We start from the raw sequence: 21,171 nt of genomic DNA on the forward strand, positions 1-21,171 counted from the left end.
ATGGATGACTCTCTCAAAGGCCAGCGGCTTTTCCAGAGGGCACAGGGGAGAGGCATTGTGTCAGCTGCGTAGCCACGCCCTTGAAGAGACGGGGCGAGCCAGGACACTTGGGTCAGCACGCTGCCCGGCAGGCCCTCAGCAGGTCCCGGAGGAGGCGTCTCTTGGAGCTGTACATTGTTGGATGCAGAATCTTCTTGTGCACTTCGAGTTCCCTTCAATCTGTGAGACTTTGTAGACCATCCTATAAACCAGTTTGAGTTATGGGAGCAAGTGATTTGTTTTGCCTTAATGGACCCAAATCCATCACCTAATTGTGTGACCCTGTGTTTAACCCAGTAGTAGAAACCATGTACAGAATTGGGCCCTGCAGCCTGGCAATGACAGATGGCCTGGTGCCCACACGGCGCCGTGTTACAGAGCCAAGATCTGCCACCTGTGGCTGCAGAGCTGCCTGCAGGCGGGTGGATGTGCGGAGCTGGCAGTGGTGGGCCCGCAGCCACTCTCGCAGGGTCTGCTGCCACCTGCTGCACACGAGCAGTTCGGCTGTTGCATAAACGCACAGTGGGAAGTCATACAGCAGCATTGAAAGTGGGTTACAGTTGGCGGTGTCAGCTCTGCCAGCTTAGCGCTGCTTTCTGCGGGGGTAGTTTTTGAAGTTATAGATAGATTTTTTAATGCACTCTGTGAACAAATTTAAAATATTAAAATGTTTGCAGAAAACAAGCAGTGAGACTTTAAATATTTAAGTTGGAGAATAAGTCCTCGATTTGCTCTTCAGTCTATATTCCTTACAAAAGGAGATTTAGTCTCTTGGGGGCCTTTTAAGTGGAATTCTTATGTGTTCTTCTTTTATGACATTAAGTGTTGGTCTAAGAAAATTACCGAATGTGCTATAAACAATATGAAAGTTTCCCAAATCCTGAAAATGCCCCAATTTTAAAATTTCTGTCTTCATCATTTGAGTTTTATCAATAAAGAACATCTCATGCATGTGAGAAATTCCTTGAGGTGCTCTCTGTAGGCGCCGCAGAGGAAGCTAATGAGAAGTGTCCACACCATCCGATGGGCCCCGGGCCCCGAGCACTGGCAGGGTTTCTGTGTGTTCATTTGAAAACAGTATCTTGCTGTTGCCTTCTTCACTTACTCCTTAAGTAGCAGTTGTACTTTTGTAAAAATTGCACCCAAGAGAAGGCTGCAGAAGAGGCCATTCATTCAGAAATTGGGAAGAAGGGTTGGGAGAGGTTAAGGGAGTAGATATTTTCCTCTGAAGGAGCTGATGCAAAATAATGGGCCTAACTCTCACTCTTGTCTTTACGGAAATGAGATGTTCCCCACGCCCCTAACGAATACTCGCAGTGCTTACTGGAATTCTAGTTTCATGGCAGAGCAGACCCTCTCCATTATCCTGTTTTCTAAGTTTATTTTTTGATCTGCTTATGTTTCGTTCCATTTCCATTGCCTTCCTAGCTATTGCATGTATCTTTGTAAGGTTATTTTCAACCACAATGAGCATTTTCTACTGTCATTGCTTTCATTTGTTAACATTATTTTGATTTGGAATGTTGGGTACAGGTTTCCTATTTTGTATATAGCGTATGTATTAAATGAGAAAGGATGCAAGGTTCCTATTGCACCCAGCACGTGTTTCGTCTTGTGTCAGACACCTGCTGTGATGCCTCCCTCGCAGTTTTGACAGGGCGGCTTGCCAGGCGGCCTGTGGAAGAGGAAGAGGCATGGAGTGGCCTTCTGTGTTTTGAGGGCCATGAAAACTATGGCTTTTGCTTTGTGGGGCCGCCTTAGACTAATTATTTTATTTTTTAATGGTCAGGCAGTCTGTTCTTCAATTCCGTTTATGTTATGTTCAATTCCAGCCTGACAGCTCGCTTGGTTGTTGTGGGCAGGAAGGCTCCGGGGTCAGCTCTGTTTCTGCTCTGGTACTTTCCCCGCTAAAGCGTTTGCTGAAATTTTTCTCACAGAGACCCTTATTTCTTACAGTTTTCACTTTTAGAAAGCAAATAAGCTAAGAGAATTTGGCCAGTTTGCAAAAACAAACATCCTTTTGCTTATTCTTTTTTTCTACAGTAGGAGTTAGTTGCCACTTGGATTTTGAAACCCAGAGTCTGCAAGGTGATTAAATATTGTGTAGTTTTAGGCCCATCTTCCTTAACCTGAGCCATGTAAAAGCCAGTGTGGCGCCAGGCTCCTGAGATTTGACCTCACACATGATAGCCGAGTGGGCTCCCCCTTCTGGCTACATTCTGGGTTGTTCTCTGCCAGAGTGCATTGCAAGGCAGCCTCCTGCCTCCGTTCAGGGTGGAACACGTGACTGAAGATGTTGCTGGGGCAGGTGCACGGTGTTCGTTGTCCCATAGCGGTGAATACTAATATTTGGAATGCTCCAGAGTTGGCATTTAGAGCAGTTGTTTCCGGCTTTCTTGTCTGTGACCCATAGTAAGAAATACATTTTACACCCTGACCCACTCTATTCACACACATAAATATACATAATTGAAAGAAAAGTTCCACAAAACAGTGTCTACCCAAACCAAATATCTCTGTTGTACTGTATTTCATTAAAAAAAAATTGCTGGTTGAGTTCATGACCCATATTTTGAAAAACCATTCTAAAGCAATGCCAACAATTTGACATTTATTGTCTCATTCTTCCCCTGCTGTGTGAAGTAGGGGGCAGAAAGGAATAAATATGCAAGCATAACATAGCTGTTTATTCCACTTTGAAAAGGGGTTAGAAAATTTGGATTCTAGGTCTCAGCTTTGCAGCTTACAAACCAGTTGATCTTAATAGGCAACCTCAACATTTGAGAGTTGGTAGAAGCCTTGGAAACCATCTCATACATCTTTTTAAATGCTTAACCTATTTTTTTAAATTAAAAATGTTTAAAATTTTCAATTACAGTTGACATACAATATTATATTAGCTTCAGGTGTACAACATAGTGGTTAGACATTTATATAACTTACAAAGTGTTCGCCTTGACACGTCCAGCACGGACCTCTATTGAGAGCACACTTTGAAGCAGTACTGAGAGGCAGCCCAGAACTGGGTGAACAGTGAGGACTGGGACCAGGTGCATGTGACCACCATGTCTGTGTGTGTCGGCCATGATCCTGCTGGTTGAGGGATTAGTATTCTGAGCCTTCAGCTTCATCGTCTGTGAAGGGGAGCTAATAACTGATGAAGACAACAAATTTAAGGGTATTTTACTCCCCTCCTGGCCTTCATCCTTTTAGAGAGAAGAAGTTTTCCTTCGTTTCCTTGATTTAGAAGTTTGCTGTCTCCCAAGTTCTCAGAGGCCATGTGTCTCCTGAGAACTGCGTGTGGACTCTGCCTCTGCCTCTTCCTGGTGGGAGCCCTTGATCAAGGTAGCTAAATGGGGAGCTCTGTTTCTTCCCTGTAAGACGGGTGGAGTAGATGGTGGGGAGCAGGGGCGATCCTGCCTGCTGTTTTGTATTGTTAGAAGGTTAGCAGTCATGTCTTTGAATTGCTTAGATCGGTGTCCGGCCCGTAATTGCTCCCTGTGTGGGAGCTGTTGTACGTGAGAGAAAGCTTGAACCAAGACCCACCCACGGAGCCCGTTGGAAGAGGGTCGCTTTCCAGGACTCTAGCAGGAAGGAGCAGTCACCTCACCTCACAGGCCTGCCGATGGTCAGGGAATGTCTTTTACTGAGCAGGTCAGCAGTGCAAGGGATGGGCGCCTACGAGCAATTAAAACGTGCTTGTGGGCAAGAAGAGGGGACGTTAGCGATGGGGAGCTGAGGGTCGCAGTCAGACCGCCAGCATCTCTGAGTGGGAGGGGGGCTCTGGGTCTTCTCTGTGACCAAGCCCTCCCCCCTGCCCCCCCAAGAGAAGGCACCTCCGGGCGTGCCCAGCTTGCCTGCCCAGAAACCCGCTTACCGGTAAGCGCCGAAGGTCTTTCTCTGGGCGAGATGAGAAGAGTCTCGCAGGAGTACTGGGAGGAAAGGAAACGCGGGAAAGGGAAGTCGAGGAAGGGGTCTGTGGGAGACCTGGGCTGGGACAGGGATTTTTTTGCCAAACTTTTTAAGTTTTTTAATTTGTTATTTTTTCTTGTGTGTCCTTGAAAAGAAACTGCCACTAGATGGCACACAGGTCCACCACTATTCTGACTGTATAAATTATTATTTTTAAGATTCTTTTCAAAAGATAGGTCACCAATATGTTGTTTTTAAAAATAAAATGTGACTTATAGCCTATTTTGGCATTTCATTTTAGAAGGGAATGAAGGATGAAAAATTAAAATTCAAACCCTATATAGTCTGAGGGCTCCGTTTGTGTGTTAGAGGAAACCCAATTGTGTATAATGGCAATGACCTTAAGAAAATAATCTGCCCCAAAGCAATATCTTTTTTCTTCTTTTTCTTTCTTAACCACCATTTCGAACTTCATTTCTTAGACAATTTTTAGAATTATGGTTCTTACAGAAGTATGTTACTTTTAAACAAATGTATCTGATTATTGCTTTGCATTTGTATAGTGTGTGTGTGTGTGTGTGTGTGTGTGTGTGTGTGTGTGTGTGTTTTATATGGAGACCAGGGTATAGTCAGAAAAGTGGGATGGGCTGATCATTGATTGGGAAGAGCAAAGGAAGCCCAGCGAGGGGGTGGGGAACTTGGCAGAGCCCCTCCCACCCCATCCAAAAAGACAAAAATAAAACCAGGCCTTGCCAGGTAGTGGCTACCACCGTCCTGGCGCCCTCCCTCAGCGTGACATTGGCTTCATGAAAAAGCGCAGCAAAGCGCAATCTGTGCCTGCTCTTTGAGCGGGGCCAGCCTTTAGTGGCGATAGTTCCATAGCTTTGTTCATGAACTGTGACACTAAAGCCTCCAGCTTTAGCCGTTGAAGACCAGTCAAGAAAGAAATTCATAGTAAGGGTTTGGTGACTTCACGTAATTGTGTGAAGGGTATAAATAAAGTCCATTAAAATCCTTCCCATTGCTTCGTGTCTGGCTCCCCTGCCATGGCCGGAAGCGGGCGTGTGGTAACAAGCTGCCACACTCCACGGGCACAGGGGGCCCTAGCTTTGTGGGCTCTGGTTTACTGGGGCCCTGCGATAGTGGGCAGTGACCAGTGCCTCTCCCCCGAACCCCAAGCTACAGGCATTGGAGTGGTCTCGCCCACAGAGCTGCCTGGGAGCTGCCTCCGCGGCTGCCCTGGGGGGCCTGTCTCCTGGGCCGCTGCCACTCCCCTCCTCTCCCATGCCCTGCCCGCGCTGGGGTGTGGCCGCGAGTGTGGGGAAATCGTGGGCCAGCACATATGAGATCGGGGGTCTTTGCAGATTAGTAATATTTTATTTAAATTTATACCCCCAATCTTATCCGACCCCCCTCCTGTTATTTCTTAAGAACCAACAGCCTCATAGCTGGGACTGTTTGAACAAAAATATACTCAGATTTACAGTTGTTAAAATATAATAAGTGATCAAAAATGAATTACTTAACCATGACAGTAAGTTTTCAATAAATAGTGTTTTTGAATTCAGCATGTCATTTAAAAAGCTGTAGCCTAATTCTGCTTCGGATTATTTTCCCCCAAAGAGTCTCTATAAAAGAAAGAAGAACAAGAACATGATTACGAGAAAGCAGGTCATTTTGGACAAATGCAACAGTAGTGTGCTTGGCCCGCTTACCTTGCATTACAGAGTATAGGTGCATCTAACATAGAGGGCAGCTTGAGTTCTTTCATGTTTCGACAAAGACTTTGATCTTTACCTATCAGTTGGCAGATCATCTTCCTCGTTCCTACTTGGCCCCTATGCCCCAGCTGTGGCAAAGAAGCATCACCCGTGTGTGACGGGCAGGGAGTTAGGGCACAGGGGCCGACGCCCACTCTGTCTGCAGCTGTGGCGGGCCGTCGGGACAGCGACCCCCTTCTCCTCCCCAAGACCTCGGCTTGAGCAACGAGCCCAATGAGTAGCAACAAGGAGATCACCCTGGACATCTCTTTCTTTAATGTCACAAACAGATCTGAATCTTATTGATTCTGATAATAGAGCTACGTGTATTGAATGTTGGGCCAAGCACTTCATTGCATTATCTCACTTAATATTCATTTTGCATATGAGTAAACTAAGGTTTGGAGAGTTTGAGTGACTTGGCTAAAATCATGCCATTAGTAAATGAAGGCACCACTGTTTGAAATTAGGTCTAGCATTGTGGTGTTGTCTAGTTGCATTTTACAGGTATTTAACCCTGTGCATGTTGGACCAGACTGTGGACTGTGTCCCCCTCGCCGCATCTGTGTTAAACAAGTAGCAACATCATCAGGCCAGGCATAGGGTATACATGTGGCAAAACCCCAGAAGCAATGTGTAAAGAAATGATTTCTAGGGTATCCCAGCCATTGACAAACAGGAGAAAAATATCCAGACAAGTGGATGGCAGTGGCTTCCTCAGGGCTGGGAAGAAATTGAAGAATTCATTGAAAGCAGCAGAGAAATAAAGACTAAGGGCCGATTAGGGGCACCGTGCCCAGCTGCGATGCCAAAGCTGCATCTATAGACTGTGAGCCATTCGGAGCTGGAGGGCAGTGCTGACTTCACACTTTCTGTTTGTAGGACGTGGGACTTTCCACTCATCCTCCTGGGGCCTTTACTTTCTGACAGTCATCTGTGTGCTCCCAGAATGCAGGGAACTAGGAAACATCTGTAATCACCCTCTACTTCGATATTCTCGAGTAGAGAGAGTTTTGTGAGGGCGAAGGCGGGCAGCGTAGGAGGAGTCCTTCTGGTTACTTTTTCCTACAGTGCACTTCTGGTGTTTTGAAGGTCCATCTGAACCCACATGGTGTCATTTCTCCCCCCTTCCCCAGGGCTTCCTGAAGAATGAGAAGGACAATGCCTTGCTGTCTGCCATTGAGGAGTCCCGGAAGAGGGTAAGGAACGAGCCTGCGAGTGACTGGGCAGCCTGGCGAGGGCAGTGTGGTGCCCAGGGAGCTGGCTCTGCGTGTCCATCGGTGGCCAAGCCCTCCCTCTGGCTGGGCCAGCGGGTTCACCAGAGGGAGTTCTACGGGGCTGTGTTTGAGGAAGACATCGTGCTTGTAACTCCACGTGTATTAATTTAGTGACTGAAATGCATCTGAAACACTGGTCTGGTCAGTTAATTATTAAATTAATCTTCAAGTGGAAGGGCCAGACAGTTCTTTGGTTTCATAGTAAAAAGTGGTATTTTGTTTTCTACTGAATTGGCAATTCAGAGAGACAATTACGATCATTGATAATTTTTCTCAATTTCTTTTCCTTTTACCACCCAAGCAGACTTTCTGTGCCGTGGTTGACATATATTAGTTTCAAGTGCACAACATAGTGATTCAACATCTATATTCCTTATAATGTGATCACCACAGTAAGTCTAGTAACCTTCTGTCACCATACAAGGTTATTACGGTAATATTGACTGTTTCCTTTTACATCCCTATGTTTCCTACTTACATCCCTATAACTTTTTTTTAAAAAATAACTGGAGGTTTGTACCCTGTTCTCTGTATCTGTGAGTTTGTTTCTGTTTTATTTATTTATTTGTTTTCTTAGATTCCACATATAAGTGCAATCATACGGTATTTCTGTTTCTAACTTATTTTACTTAGTGTAATACTCTCTCGATCCATCTGTGTTGTTCCATACGGCAAGATCTCATTCTTTATGCTGCCTTTTACATTAGTAATTTCCACAAGCTCATGAAGAAACAGAAACAAGCTAGACTGGCCCTTGAAAAGGGTGGTAAGTCAGCCAGAGCAGCTGTTGTATGTGCAGCAATATTTTGCAACAAGCATTCCCTCAAGATACTCGAAGATAACTTATTTTACTAACATATGAGTTATTGCCATTTGTTTGTGACAAGGATTAAAAGATCAAAACCTTTCCAAAACTTCCCATTATGGAGAAAGAGATTTTTCCACCAGAGTCTTTTCGGGAGGCAGGGGGAAGGTTAGTGATCACGTGGAATCGAGTCTAAAAACGCAGTTCTCCCCGGCAGGAGGCTGGAGGGCTTGCGCAAGGCTGCCCGCAGCGGGGGCATCTGCAAAGGTGAGCAGGGAGCGCTGATTTGCTGTTTACTTACATGGTCCATATCTGAAGTGAAGTACATTTCTGTGTTATTTATATAAAAAAATAATAAGATGAGAAAATGCTGCTTCTCAGTGTGCTTTATGGAAGTGTCCCACGCAGGTAGAAATCCTCAGTAGGGCTGATGTGAGGTAGGGCGGCAGGGGGCTTGCCAGCTCTGTTTATAAGAAAGTGTTCCAAAGGACTGACATGTTTAATTATCAGAGTAAAATTTCCTAAAATTTAATAAATTATATTTTTGGCAGTGGTACTTATTTCTAGAAATAGAAAAATCCGCTTGATTCAAAATTGAAAATATTTTTTTAAAAAGATTTTTTGTTGTTCACACTTGGAGCGAGCTGCCCGCTTTGATTCTCCTGCTGTAAGGGACGGATGAAATTAAATTAGGACTGTCGGAGTGCCATCGAGCCTTGTCAGCCCTCTTACCCTGTGGGACGTGCTTCTGGAGTTGGCAGTCTGTGAACACTGTGCCATGCTGAGACTAAACGTGCAGCCAGCCAAAACATTTAAGGGACATGCCACAGTGCAAAATGTGTGCATGTGTGTTCGTGAGGGAGATGTGCCGGTACTGGGAGCCACGCCCGGGGGGACCTTCCACCCGGCCGGACCCTGGGAGATTATTGCCACTGAGCGGGAGTCATTTTCAAACAAAGGGGGGCAGCTTCCTGGCATTTTGGTGGTAATTTCACATTTGAATAACTTGCCAATGTCCTGCTGAAATGCCAAGAAAACAAGCTGCAAAACCACAAATGTGTCCTATCTTTTCCCATTTGGTGCATCCCAGCAAAAACAGAACAACATTATCGGAACATATGCAGAGCTTCTAAAAGCCAGCAACAGCTCAGTAATAAGCAGGTGTGCAGTCAAGGCATATTGCCCTCTCCCCTTTCTGAAAACGGGGTTGAGTGCCCCCCCCTGCTCTCAGTTCCATCGCCCAGTTCTCTCCCTGCCTTCCTTTCTTAACTGTGTTCAAAGCGCTATATTTCTACACATAGCTTGAAAGATTCCAATTGAATTTGTAGTAGTTTCTCTGCTGCTTTGTCATTTTCTGTGGTTTGTCTTCCTTTAATGTTAGACCTCCACCCACCCTTCCAGGTTATCCCTTCCTCTTCCTTGGGTTTCTTTCCTTCCTGTTCCTACTACTCCCTGCCTCCCACCTCACTTCAGACCCCGCCCCCCCACCACTGTCCTCCTCTCCCAGTTTTTAGTGAGTAGCTTTGTTGGTTCTCTCTTGAGCCCGTCTGGTTGACATTCTCCTTTTCACCTAATGCATCCGGTGGGGCTGGAGCAGGGCAGGTGCTGCTGATCGCCCCTGCTTAGCCCACACACTGGCTGTTGCATTATCTCTAATGGAATCAAGATATGCTGGGGGCCACATGGTCAAGGGGAGAGAATTTTGCTGTTGGGCCATTTATTTTTATTTGAAGCTCTTTATCACACTGATGATGAGCGGAACCACGGTGCTGTTCATTCAGGTTATAGGGCTGTTTCTAAATGAATAGCTGGCATCCTTCTCAGGATACTCCTGTGTACCAGCAGCAGGAGTTCTTGGCACACAGGTGGGCAGCCTGATTAACGGGGTGGTTAATCCCCACTCACTGGCACTCTGACCCTTACCTGGTGCTAGACATCTGCCCCCCCGTCCTCGTCACCTGGGATGTCCCCATCCAGGTGTCTCTGGATGGTATGTTACCTGTTTTCTTCAATTGCCTTTACTACTCGGACATGCTTCTCCTTGAGAAGAACTCCTGTGACACTAGCGTCCTGGACCAGCACCACAGCTTGGTCAGAGCCTCGCTTGCTGTGGCAAGTCCAGAAACCCTGTCCCACCTCCTGATTGCAGCGCACCCTGGTCCTCACGCCCCGCGCCCGCCCCCCCGCCCCCCGCCCGTGTCCGCTTGCTGGGAGAGGCTCAGGCCGAGGTGGATGTGACCACTGAATTGGGTGAGTTTTAGAAGAGATTGTGGTTCGCCTGTGCACTATTTCTGGATACCTTCTAAGGAAGCTCCCCCACCCCTGCCCGCACCTTCCTGTTCTAATAGAACTCTCTCCATTCAAAATACATAGCTTTCTTGTATAAGTTCACTAATGTAGCAGGAGAAAATGACTTTTCTCTAGGCACTTTTTCAGTCCACGCTAACTGACGGGAATGGTCCGTTCTCCCTGATTCTGAGAAGAAAACCAGGTAGAAAACTGTTTTTAAAGTTTGTGATTGTCATTTCCCCTTTCGCCTTCAGAGTACCTATTAGAAAAAGGGTCCATTGATAGATGGACCAAAATCAAACTTGTAAGATGTGCCAGCCTTCTCCCTACCATTTTTGTATGTCTGCTGTCTCTCTTTTTCACATTTTAATAAATATTAGTCCTTAGTCGGACATCCCATTTGTAGGAAGAGTGTATGTGATTTTTCTAACAGTTTTCCAGAGCTCATGTATATGGCTATTATCAGAATAAATTATCTACATTGCCAAAAATAAAGCAGGCATTACTAATACTCATTCCCTTGGTGCTGCCTAATTAGATGCCAATCTGATTGTAATCAGATTGTAAATGAAATGGCTTTTTGAAAAGTGGGATTAAGCTGATGGAAACCTGCTCTGCCAATTAAAGAATAATAGGCCAAGAATGGCCATGATTCAGTATCTCGTCAGTTGCTTTAATTCCCTCCACAGAGCTTTTAGTTTGTCTTTCCTTCCTCGCTCCCTCCCTCCCTCCCTTCCTTGTCTCTCTCTCTCCCCCCTTTCCCTTCTGAGTGAGTGCCTTTGTTGTGGGAACAGCTGCAGTGCCACTGGTTGTCAGGAGTGAGGTTTAGTAGACCTTTCAGAAGTAACTTTGGATAGATGGGTGGGACACCTAACCACAGAAGGCTGTTTTTCTCTTACTGGTTTGCTCCCTCCCATGAAAATATCACTGTTTCCTAAAAGAATGAAGAGACTGGGAGAATCTTTTGTCTTTGTGTTTTCATATCTTAGATGTGTATTAAATCTCAAGATACCACTGATTGTGTAATTCCTCATTACATGAACTGCAAAGGAGAGAAACTAACATGTTTTCAGTTGTGTCATGTAGCCTAATTTCTGAGGTTTGAAAAATCTACAGGGTAAGGCAAAGGTGGTTTACAGTTGTGAGTATGCAAAATAGTTTATTCTTCTATTGTTTATTAATTATTATTTCCCATACAAACAGCTGTAAACCTCCTTTTGCCCCACCCTGTATTTGTCCTATTAAGCACATGAAAAGCTGGTCAGCATCACAAATCGTCAGGGAAATGCAAATCAAAACCATGAGACATCACCTAACATCCATTAGGACGTCTACTAGCAAAAAAACAACAACAAAGTAGTAAGTATTGGCAAGGAGGCGGAGAAATCGGATACTTCGTGCACTGCCGATGAGGTTGTAGAATAGTACAGCCTGAGTGGAAGCAACCTCCCAAAAAACTTAAACATAGAATTACCATGTGACCCAGCAATTCCACTTCTTGGTGTGTAGCCTAACAATGAAAGATAATTGAGGAGGTCTCCAGACAAGACAATTGAAGAGATCGTCGTACACCCACGTTCACAGCGACATTATTCAGGATGACCAAAATGTGGGGGCAGCTCGGGTGCTTATGGATAAATGGATAAGTACAACATGGTAAATACATGCAATGGAATATTACTATTGAGCCTAAAAAGGAAGGAAATTCTGCCTGTGCTACAACGCGGATGAACCATGAAGACATTATGCTAAGTGAGATAAGCCCGTCACGGGAAGACAAATACTGTGTGATTCCACCTCTGGGAGGCAGCCAGAGCCGTCGGGGTCATAGAGACGAAGCAGCGTGGCGGTTGCCAGCGGCTGGGAAGAGGAAGGGATGGAGAGTGGTGGTTCGTGGAGACACAGTTGCAGTTTTGCAAGATGAAAAGAGCGCTGGAGATGGGTGGCCGTGGCGGTTGCAGGACACCGGGCGTGTGCTTAGCACCCACTATGCTGTGCACTTGAAAAGGATCATGGTGCTAGATTTTGCTATGTATATTTTACCACAATTTTTAAAAATTTCTTTTGTGTGAGACTTGATGAAATAGGGTATGTTGGAAACAGTGAACTCCTCAAGTAATTTTTCCAGTTAATTGCTTTTTCTGTACTTATGGAAAAGTGGGAGATCTGGGGGCCTAAAGGACACCGTGTGCTTTGTTTTTCCGTCCGGGCCGCCTCTCCGCTCGTCTCTGGCAGACCTTTGGCATGGCTGAGGAGTACCACCGAGAGTCCATGCTGGTCGAGTGGGAGCAAGTGAAACAGCGCATCCTCCACACGCTGCTGGCATCAGGAGAAGATGCCCTTGACTTTACTCAAGAAAACGAGGTAGGTTGAGTCCAAAAGATAGACCCCTGTTAATAAAATGTGAGGTCAAAGAATGCTTATCTCCTTGACTGCCAGCCATATTGGCACAGCCGGTCACTGTCTCCCCCCGAAACACGGTCTTGGCTGGGCCCACATTTGCCTGGACTGCCGCCAACATGTCTGGCTGCTTCTGCTCAGCCTCCTTTGCTAAATTGTCCTCTAGATGTTTGAGTGTCCCAGGGCTCAATCTTTGACCTGTTGTTTCTCCCTCAGTCACTGCTCGGTTGATCTTGTCTGAGCTCGTGGCTGTAAATCTCTCTGCTGAAGACTCAGGTCCACATCGCAGCCCCAAACCCCAGACTCATTTATCTGGAGGCCGCCGTGGCTCTGCTTGGGTGCCTGGGAGGCTTCTCGAGCTACACATGTCCAGAGCTGAGTCAAGAGAGCAGCTGCCCCGCGTCCCTCCTGGCGCCAGCCTCCCCTTTCCAGAGTTTATCATCTTTATAAATGGCATGTGCAGCTTTTCACTCGCTCAGATCAAAAACCTCAGATTCATTTTTGTCCTCTCCTTCTCCTTCCTCATCTCACAGATGTTGGTAGATGCAGTTCAACCCTCCTCTCAAAATATACCCAGAATCCAGCCACGTCTTACCACCTCCACAGTTAGCGCTCTGGTCCAAGCCAGCGTCAGCTCGTGCTCAGGGCCTTGAACTAGCCTAACTGATTGTTTTATTGTCTGTTGCCACGTAACAAGTGACTCCAAACCATAGTGGCTGAAAACACGCATTGGGCTCAGCTGGGTAGTCCTGGCTCAAGGTCCCCGGAGGCGCCGCCAGGTGCTGGCCGAGGCCACACTCATCTCAAGACTCAGCCCAGCGCAGTCCACTCCCAGGGCACGCATGTGGTTCTTGGCACGCCCGCACCCGCTCTGGCTCTTGTCTTAGGGACAGCAGTTTCCTGCCAGGTGGGTCTCTCCGTTAATTGCACTGCTCACAACCTAACTCACTTCCCCCAGAGCAAGAGCGAGGGATCCGAGGGGGCGCTCAGGCGCCCCCAGCACAAAAACCACAGTCTTCACATAACTTCATCTTGAAAGTCACATCCTATCCCCTTGGTTCAAAGTCTGTCAGTCACTAAATCCAGCCTGCGCTCAAGAGGGAGAGGGTTATACAAGGGCTTGACTTCCAGGAGGTGGGGATTATTGGGGACCATCTTAGAGGTGCTCAGCCCCACTGGGCTCCCTGCCTTTGCCCTTGGACAGCCTCTTACACAACAACCAGAGTAACGCTATTAGAGCACAGATGAGATGGAGTCACTCCTGCTCGGGACCCTCCCATCTCCCTTGGAGTGAAGGCCAGAGCATTCGCCCCCGGGGCCTGGGAGTCCCCACCGGACCAGCCTTGCCTGCCCACGCCCCCATCACTTGCTGCTGCAGCCGCACGTGCTCCTTACAGGCCCCTTGGATGAACCTGGCAGGCTTGCTTCTGCCCCGGGTCCCCCGGGCTCCCGTCGCTTCTCCCCGGATCGCTCCCCCGGATAACCGCACGCGCCTTCCTCGCAGAGGAAGCCAGCGCCCCCACGGTGCGGCCTGCAGCCGTGGGCCCGCTCTCCGAACTGCAGCGCTCCAGCCGGCCTCTCTCTGTTCGGCACTTCCTCCGTCCCTTCTCTCGCTTTTTCTTCTCAGCACGTCCTCCCACGTACTGCTGTATGTTTTATGTCTTTGTGTTGCCTCTTGTCTGTTTCTCTCGTTAAAATGTAGTGATTGATGGGAGTGCTAGGTCGAGTGTTTTCTCCTCTCAGAAATCTAGTTTTTAAAAATGGCCTTGTATTTCTGTGGTTCAAGAACTAGAGGACCCTGGCCCTAAAAGCCTGTTCCCTCCCCTTTAGTGTCCCCCAGAGGCAGTCGCAGTTATTCCTTTCTTGTGCATATTTCCAGTGCATCTTAATACAGACGCAAGTGGACGAGACTATACATTCTGCCCCCCCTTCTTACACACAAAAGTTAGCTTACTGTGTCCTCTGTTCTGTATCTTGCCTTTTTTCACGTAATACATTCTGGAGACCTTTCCTGAGAGGGATTCGGAGCTGCACCTCGGGGTTAGCAGGAAGAGCGCCTGCCGTGGTTAGTGATGCCTGCCCTGTGCTGGGAAGCCCGTTGCTGGCCACACGTTGACCGCCCCGGTGGTGGGGAGAGCACAGCCCGGGCTTCAGATTCTGGCTTCCCCACTGACTAGTTCTGAGGCCTCGCCCAGGCTGTTTAACGCTGCAGGCCCTCAGCGTCTTCACTGGTGAAGTGGCGTTGCTGGGAAGATCAGTGAGCATGTAAAGCAACTGACCCACAGTGGCCGTCTCTTACTATTTTTTTAAAAGAGGCTTCAGATACTTTAGAGATGCAGATTAAACATTACGATGTTACAAAAATTACAGTGTTAGACATTTCAAATACTTTTGCCAATGCTTCCTGCTGAGTCTTTTCTCCAGAAGTAGCTCTGTGGTTAGCCAGCATGCTTTTCTCTTGAAAGAGAGGACAACTGAGACCCAAGACGTGTAATATGCTGGGGGCATCCAGGACTGTGGGCTTCTAGACCACTGATTGTGCTGTTGAAGTCTGGGTCGGCGGGGGCGTAGCTTGGCAGTTTGCCACGCCCGCAGGATAACTTTACACATGCCACATCTACAGATTTACTTCTAAACCAATTCTTCTATTAAGTTGGCCCCCAAATGAATAGATGCTAAGGTCATTTGTCTTAGGAAATTACTCCTTAAGGCCCCTGTTCCACATTCTTAGACTCAAAGACTTCACAGACTCAGATCAGAGTGTGGGAAAGAAGAACTAATGTATAAAATCCTTGCTCAGTCTGATGTCCCTTTCTCAATTTCTTGTGAGTCTGGGCAGATAAATAGAACAGCTCATGGTTTTATAAACTTCATTTTTAAAAATGGTGTTAATAGGTTGTAGTCTGTATTGGGATTTGGAAGTAATTACAAGCTGCTAATGAGATGTTATTTCTTGATTGTCCTTCTCTTAAAAATAGACCAATCTATTTAGCAGACTCTTCTTCCTTGACCTGGCATCCCTTTGGAAGGGAGTGACCAGCACTTTTGCTGTTCCCTGTCGTGCCGCCAAGCAGAGCAGATAGCTTTGCTGTAGAAGCTGGTCCATGGTGCGGTGGTTTTCCCTTCAGGTTATCCAGGAATTGCCACTTCGTAGACCCCGGTGGGTTTTGTTGTTGCTGTGGTTTGGAACTTTTTCCCTGAAGTGTACTATGTACAGAAAAGCCCACCTCGTAAGTATACGGCTCAGTGAGTGATCACAACTGGAACACACCCCGACGGAGAAACAGAACATCACCAGCACCCAAGGCACCTTCCTTGCGTGCCTGTCCGGTCCCTGTCCTCACCACCGCCAGCAAGGGAACCGCTCTCGTGACTTCTAACAGCATAGGTTAATTTTGCCTGTTTGTTAACTGTGTGTGGATGGAGTCATACACTACGTACTTGTTGCTGCTTAGCGTTCTGTATATTGTCACATGGGGTTGTAGGCCGTTCACTCTCATGGCTGAACAGTGTGACTGCAATCTGTGTCTCCATTCTGGTGTTGATGGACAGTTTGGGGCTTTTATAAATAGCCCTACTGTGACCATTCTCGTACATTTCTTTTGGTAAACGTATGTTTGCTTGTCTGTCAGGTACACCCGAGAGGGGAGTTGCTGGGCCAGAGGGCATACGTATGTTCAGCTTCAGTAGCGCCTGCCAAGTTACTTTTCCAAAGCACTTGTATCGATGTACCCTTCCACCGGAGGGCTGTGGGAGTTCCTTATGTCCCAGGTCGTCACCACACTTGGTATTTTTTCTCTTTTCCTATTTAACCATTCTGGTGGATGTGTGGAGCCATGTGTTTTTTCTAGCCTTGTCCACATAATTTCCTTCAGAGTGATGGCAAGGTTATAATATCTCCATTTGGACCGGCACTTTCTCTTCCCTCTTTATAGGACCGCATGTAGCCTGAAGGCCAGGGACAGGCTCTGGAAGTCAGCAGGCCAAGCTTCCCGGCCGGGTCCCCCCTGCCAGGGCCTCCCCTGGGGGACAGTGGGAGGGGCCGCGGGCGTGAGTACGGCGCCCAGCCCGGCGCTGGCACAGGGCGCACGCTCCGCACATCTTGGCGGCATGCGTGGTGGCGGCGGCTACTCACTGGGCTCCACACTGTTGATTCACTTTAACCGTTTTCCAAAGGACCGGTCCCTTTTTAAGTGTTTATTGTCAGGAATAAGGCTTTTGGAATTCGAGTCAGTAGTTAGGGAGGAGGCCTCCTGTCATTTTGAGCTGACCTTACATGGGAAGGAAAATGTCCAGATATGGGTAATTTAATATAAAGAGAGGCCTAAGGGTATTCTTTTGAAAGCAGAAATGAACTAGGATGTGATGCTTCCCGAAACGTTCCCCCCACCCCCCAGCCTTCTGATGACAGAAGAGCAGCGACACATTGCTAACATCTGCTCCCGGGGAGTTTTAATAAGGGAAATGATGCTTCAGCGGCACACATTCAATTTGGGGAATTAATTTCCTTAGGATATCATTGAAGAAAGAGGTATAATTTTTAAAGGAAGGTAGGAATTGGAAGATTGTTCATAACGTTTCCAGTTTTTGCTTTGAAGCAAGAAAGCGACTCCTGGCAAAGAATGTGAGATGGTGGAGCACACCTGTCCTCACGTCCCCCTCGGTGTGCACGCGTGCATTCCACGCACCTCCCCGCTCCGCTGCTTAGCTGCTGAGTCCAGAACCAGCACCATTTTACTCATTAGATTCTACAATCTAGCATTATGTTTTAATTTCTTAAAAAACGTATTTTGGAGATTTTTTTAGGTTAGTACGTGGAGGTGTCTGTCATTTCTTAGTGGCTGTAACAGGTTTCATCATATAAATGGCCCAGTTTTCTTCTCATTTTATCCATGAAGAACAAGGCTACAGAGAAGGTAGGTGTCATCATTACCCACGGTCACACAGTTGGGTTGCAGTTAGAACCTGGGTCTTCTGGTTCCTAGTCGGTGTTTTTTGTCTTGTGTTTCCCTCTAGTAACACTGGCTTCTGTGTACAGATTTTATAGCCTGCGTTGTAAATTAGTCACCTTGGTTCCATTCTGCCCGCATGAACCAAAACATTCCACTTGGAAACTGAAGACTCCCTTTCTTCTGCGTACTGTGTTTCCTCCTCCTCCTCCTCCTCCTGTTTGGCTAGGAGCCCTAGTCCCCACACTTTTCTACTGAACTAGAATGCGCCCTCCTTGGGAGAAGTTTTATTCACCCCTGGGTACATAAAGTACTTGCTTCATAGAAGTTTGCAGTTTCCTCCTGCCCCTCTCCAGCCACGTCCTTGCTGCTCTGGGATGCTCCCTAAGGGCGACTCTGGGAACCCCGTCTGCTCGGACAAGACCTTTCTGCAGCTGTGCTCCCAGAGGTAGCTGTTCCTGCCCGTATCTCTAGGCTCCTGGGGAGCCCCGGGCTCCTCCGGCCCTGCCCTGCGTCGGGCCTGCCTTTCTGGTCTCTGGGTCCCTGTTCCTGTGGTGTGGCCTGGCCCCCAGGCAGAGGGACCTGCAGGCCCGCGGAGCTGGGATGCTGTTGCCACACACCTGCTGGCTGCCCGGCCCTCTGGCTGCCCCTGGTCCTGAGCTGTCAGTGCCCGCTGGCTGGGTCCGCTGCTCAGGAATGTGCACGCACACACCCCGTTGGCCGTAATTGACTTTGCGTGTGCTGACACAGAGGGTAGGCCAAGGACAAATGAAGGAGAGGCACTTTTGAAAACAAGAGCATTAAGCCCAATTAATTTAAATGGAAATCGGAAGCCTGAAAACCAACTACTTTTTAAATGGATAATTTTAAAAATTGAGTTTTCAGTACTGGAAAATATTTCTCAAGGCTGTTTATGTATATGTGGCTGAAACAGCTGTGTCCTTGCAGAAGTGTTTTAGTGCTGTTCCCCTTTTCATCCCCATTTTCATTCCCCTCAGGGAGGTTACTGGGGTTAACAGGCTTCAGTGTTCTGTTCTTTAAAAAGACCTTGGGGCCATTGGCTTTCGATGGTTAGTCCTGTCCCGAAGGGTGGCTGTGGTGCAGAACAGCCCTCCGTGCAGTGCTACTGGGGACCCCCCAAATTAGTCCCGGTGGGGAAGAGGAGCTGGGGGGGCTGCTGTTCATACAAGGAGTGTGTGTTGACTGTAGAAAGAGGAGATGAGCGTTTGCAGCCAGCACAAAGTGAGCTGTGTTAGGTTGTGTTCGTGTCATGTCCGTATCTATCTGTTGTTATTCAGTGTAGGATTTATTTCTGTATTCATTGCGGTTGCTTATTTTTTGTTTAAAAAGTGGTAACAGCATTTATTGGCCCAACGTTGAGCACTTTGCTGAGCTCTTTCTACTTAGTCCTCACAACAGTGTTGTAAGTACTGTTTTTCCCTGCGTTTAGTCTTCCTCACAAAACTATGAGATGCATCTCGTCACTGCCCCTGTTTCATGGCTAAAGAAACTGAGTCTCAAGAGAAGCGCTCTACTCAGTCAAGGCCACATAGCTAGTGAGCGGTGGAGCCAGGGTTTCTAACCACTCCTGTCTTTTGTTCTTTGCTGGCTGTCCTTGGGAAGCTGCCACAGGCTGCCCTGGCAGGCAGTGCGGTGCCCCCTTTGGATTCAGACCATGGCTCCGCTGCTTCCTGTTGGAGTGACCTCAGGCAAGTTGCTTTCTGTGAGCTCTGGTGTCTTCATCTATAAAATGATACGGTGCACGTACATGTCAGTGTTGTGGAGTTGACACGCGGACATTAAGGCCAGGCTTGGCCTATAGTAGGTGCCCAGTAAGTATAGTTACTGTTATTCTTACCTGGTGGTTTTCAGTAATTCTGTATCTCAGGTAGGAATGACCATTGTGTGTATATCTAAGTCCATATGCTAGACTGAAGGTGGCAAGGAGCCGAGATGAGAGGTAGGGATTTGGAGTAGCCTGTGGGTCTGCCAGCCAGCAGCATCTGCCAAGGTCAGTCGGGCGTTTCGAACCCTTTAATAGCAGTGGCTGCAGAAAGTCAGAGCTGCGGGGGACCTCTTGGGATGGCCTGGAACCTCCCTCCCTTCACTCAGCTGTTGGGAACCAGAGGCTCCAAGGGAATGTGCCAGACGCCAAAGCCAGGGAGAAAGTGGCCCTCCGGGGACCCGGACGTCCTGAGGGTCCAGTTCCTTCTGCAGAGCCTGCGGGTTTGCAGCCCACCATCCCGCGCTCCTTCTGCCCTCTCCTGGTGCAGGCTCACGCTGGTGGTCTATGAGCGTGGCGGGTGCTAGGCAGGGTTGCTGCGGTCTTCTGGTTCCCTGGGAAGCCTACTTTAAACTGCTTTGTTTTAGGTTTTAGAGAATAGAGCATTGATTTTTGTTCTTAAGAGAGAAGCAAAAAAAAATTTGGTTTCTACTATAGTATATGTACTAGAAATGTAAGAATATACCAATAGGATACACCTAATTTTGATCCGTATGTTTACAGTAAGGAATAAGCTTAGCTAAAGATGAACTTTAGTCTTTCTTTTAAAAATAAAAAAACTGCTAAACTTTTCCATGTATTTGTGTCTAACTCTCGCCAGCAGACGAGACGGTAAGGTCTTTGAGGACAGGCTCTGCGGCCTGGCCTGCTGTCGTCCCCGCGGGGAGAGACGTGCAAACGGCTGTGCACGCGCCAGGCAGGCGCGTGGCAGCCGTTTGCAGCATGGTTGAATGACGGCCCAGCCCAGACTGGCTGCGCAGCTTCAGAGGCAGGAGGCTAGTCGCCAGCTTTTGTCTTCGTGTGGACAATAGACTGGAAATGTCTGAATCCCAGTCCTGTAACCCTACAAGCTCAATCCCCTCAGTCGCGTGACATTTGAGTTAATTGAGTCCCTTGCCTGCCCCTTCTCATGGTCATGGTAAGAAAGTTGCTCTCTATTGAAACCCCTAGAATCATCATTTGGAAGTCTGATTGGGAAGAGACTCCTCATAGCTTTGTTAAAGACAAGCACGGGCCCTGATTGGTGTAGTTCTGTGGTTTGGGTGTTGTCCTGCAGACTGAAAGGTCACTGGTTTGTTTCCTGGTTGGGGCACGTGCCTGGGTTTTGGGCCAGGTCCCCAGTTGGGGGCGTGCAAGAGACAACGGGTCAATGTCTCTCTCTCTCCTTTCCCCTCTCTCTGAAAACAAATAAATAAAATCTTAAAAAAAAAAAAGAAAAGAAAGACAAGCACGTGTTTATATGATTTTTTATTTATGTAACTGAATGTTGTTCTTAACCAATTCTGAATGTGTGTTTATCTACAGCCAAGTTACATCAGTGACGGAGGCCCCCCTGGCCGAAGCTCTCTGGATAGCATCGAGATGGCCTACGCCCGGCAGGTGAGCGCGCTCTCGAGGAGGAGCGAGTCCAGGAACACCCGGCGTGAGCCTTCTGGGGAGTAAAAGAACACAGAGGCCTCGTGTGAAAGTCAGGCCTGGAGAGCCAGCTGGGTTTTCCTTCAGAGGGCTGGTTAATGTTCCACCATCTAGGTCACTGGAGAACTCTGTGAAATTGCCTACCGGACTGACTCCGATTTGATTTAGGGAAATTGAGATCTGCCTCTACACTGGCCAAGGCAGCTCATTTTGCAGTTGGCAATGGCCCATGTACAGTGAGGCCTTCAGTAACCACACTGCTTCTTAGCAAATGGAGTTCTCTATTAACTGGATTACCTGGTAGGCTGACAGCATTATCAGA

At 47.6% G+C, this 21,171-nt stretch overlaps 1 protein-coding gene across 1 annotated transcript in view; it reads left to right on the forward strand.

Annotated features, from left to right (window-relative positions):
• Positions 1-21,171, forward strand: part of NUP93 (nucleoporin 93) — an 85,942-nt gene that overhangs the window by 45,655 nt on the left and 19,116 nt on the right. Inside the window, exons 4-6 of the mRNA XM_054570356.1 lie at positions 6,848-6,910; positions 12,318-12,446; positions 20,739-20,813. Of these exons, the coding sequence (XP_054426331.1) occupies positions 6,848-6,910; positions 12,318-12,446; positions 20,739-20,813 (267 nt within the window). The remainder of the gene's footprint in view (positions 1-6,847; positions 6,911-12,317; positions 12,447-20,738; positions 20,814-21,171) is intronic.

This window comes from Pteronotus mesoamericanus, unplaced genomic scaffold, assembly GCF_021234165.1.
Source record: "Pteronotus mesoamericanus isolate MK-2021 breed Mesoamerican mustached bat unplaced genomic scaffold, CSHL_Meso_final contig_202, whole genome shotgun sequence".
NCBI classification, from domain to species: Eukaryota; Metazoa; Chordata; class Mammalia; order Chiroptera; family Mormoopidae; genus Pteronotus; species Pteronotus mesoamericanus.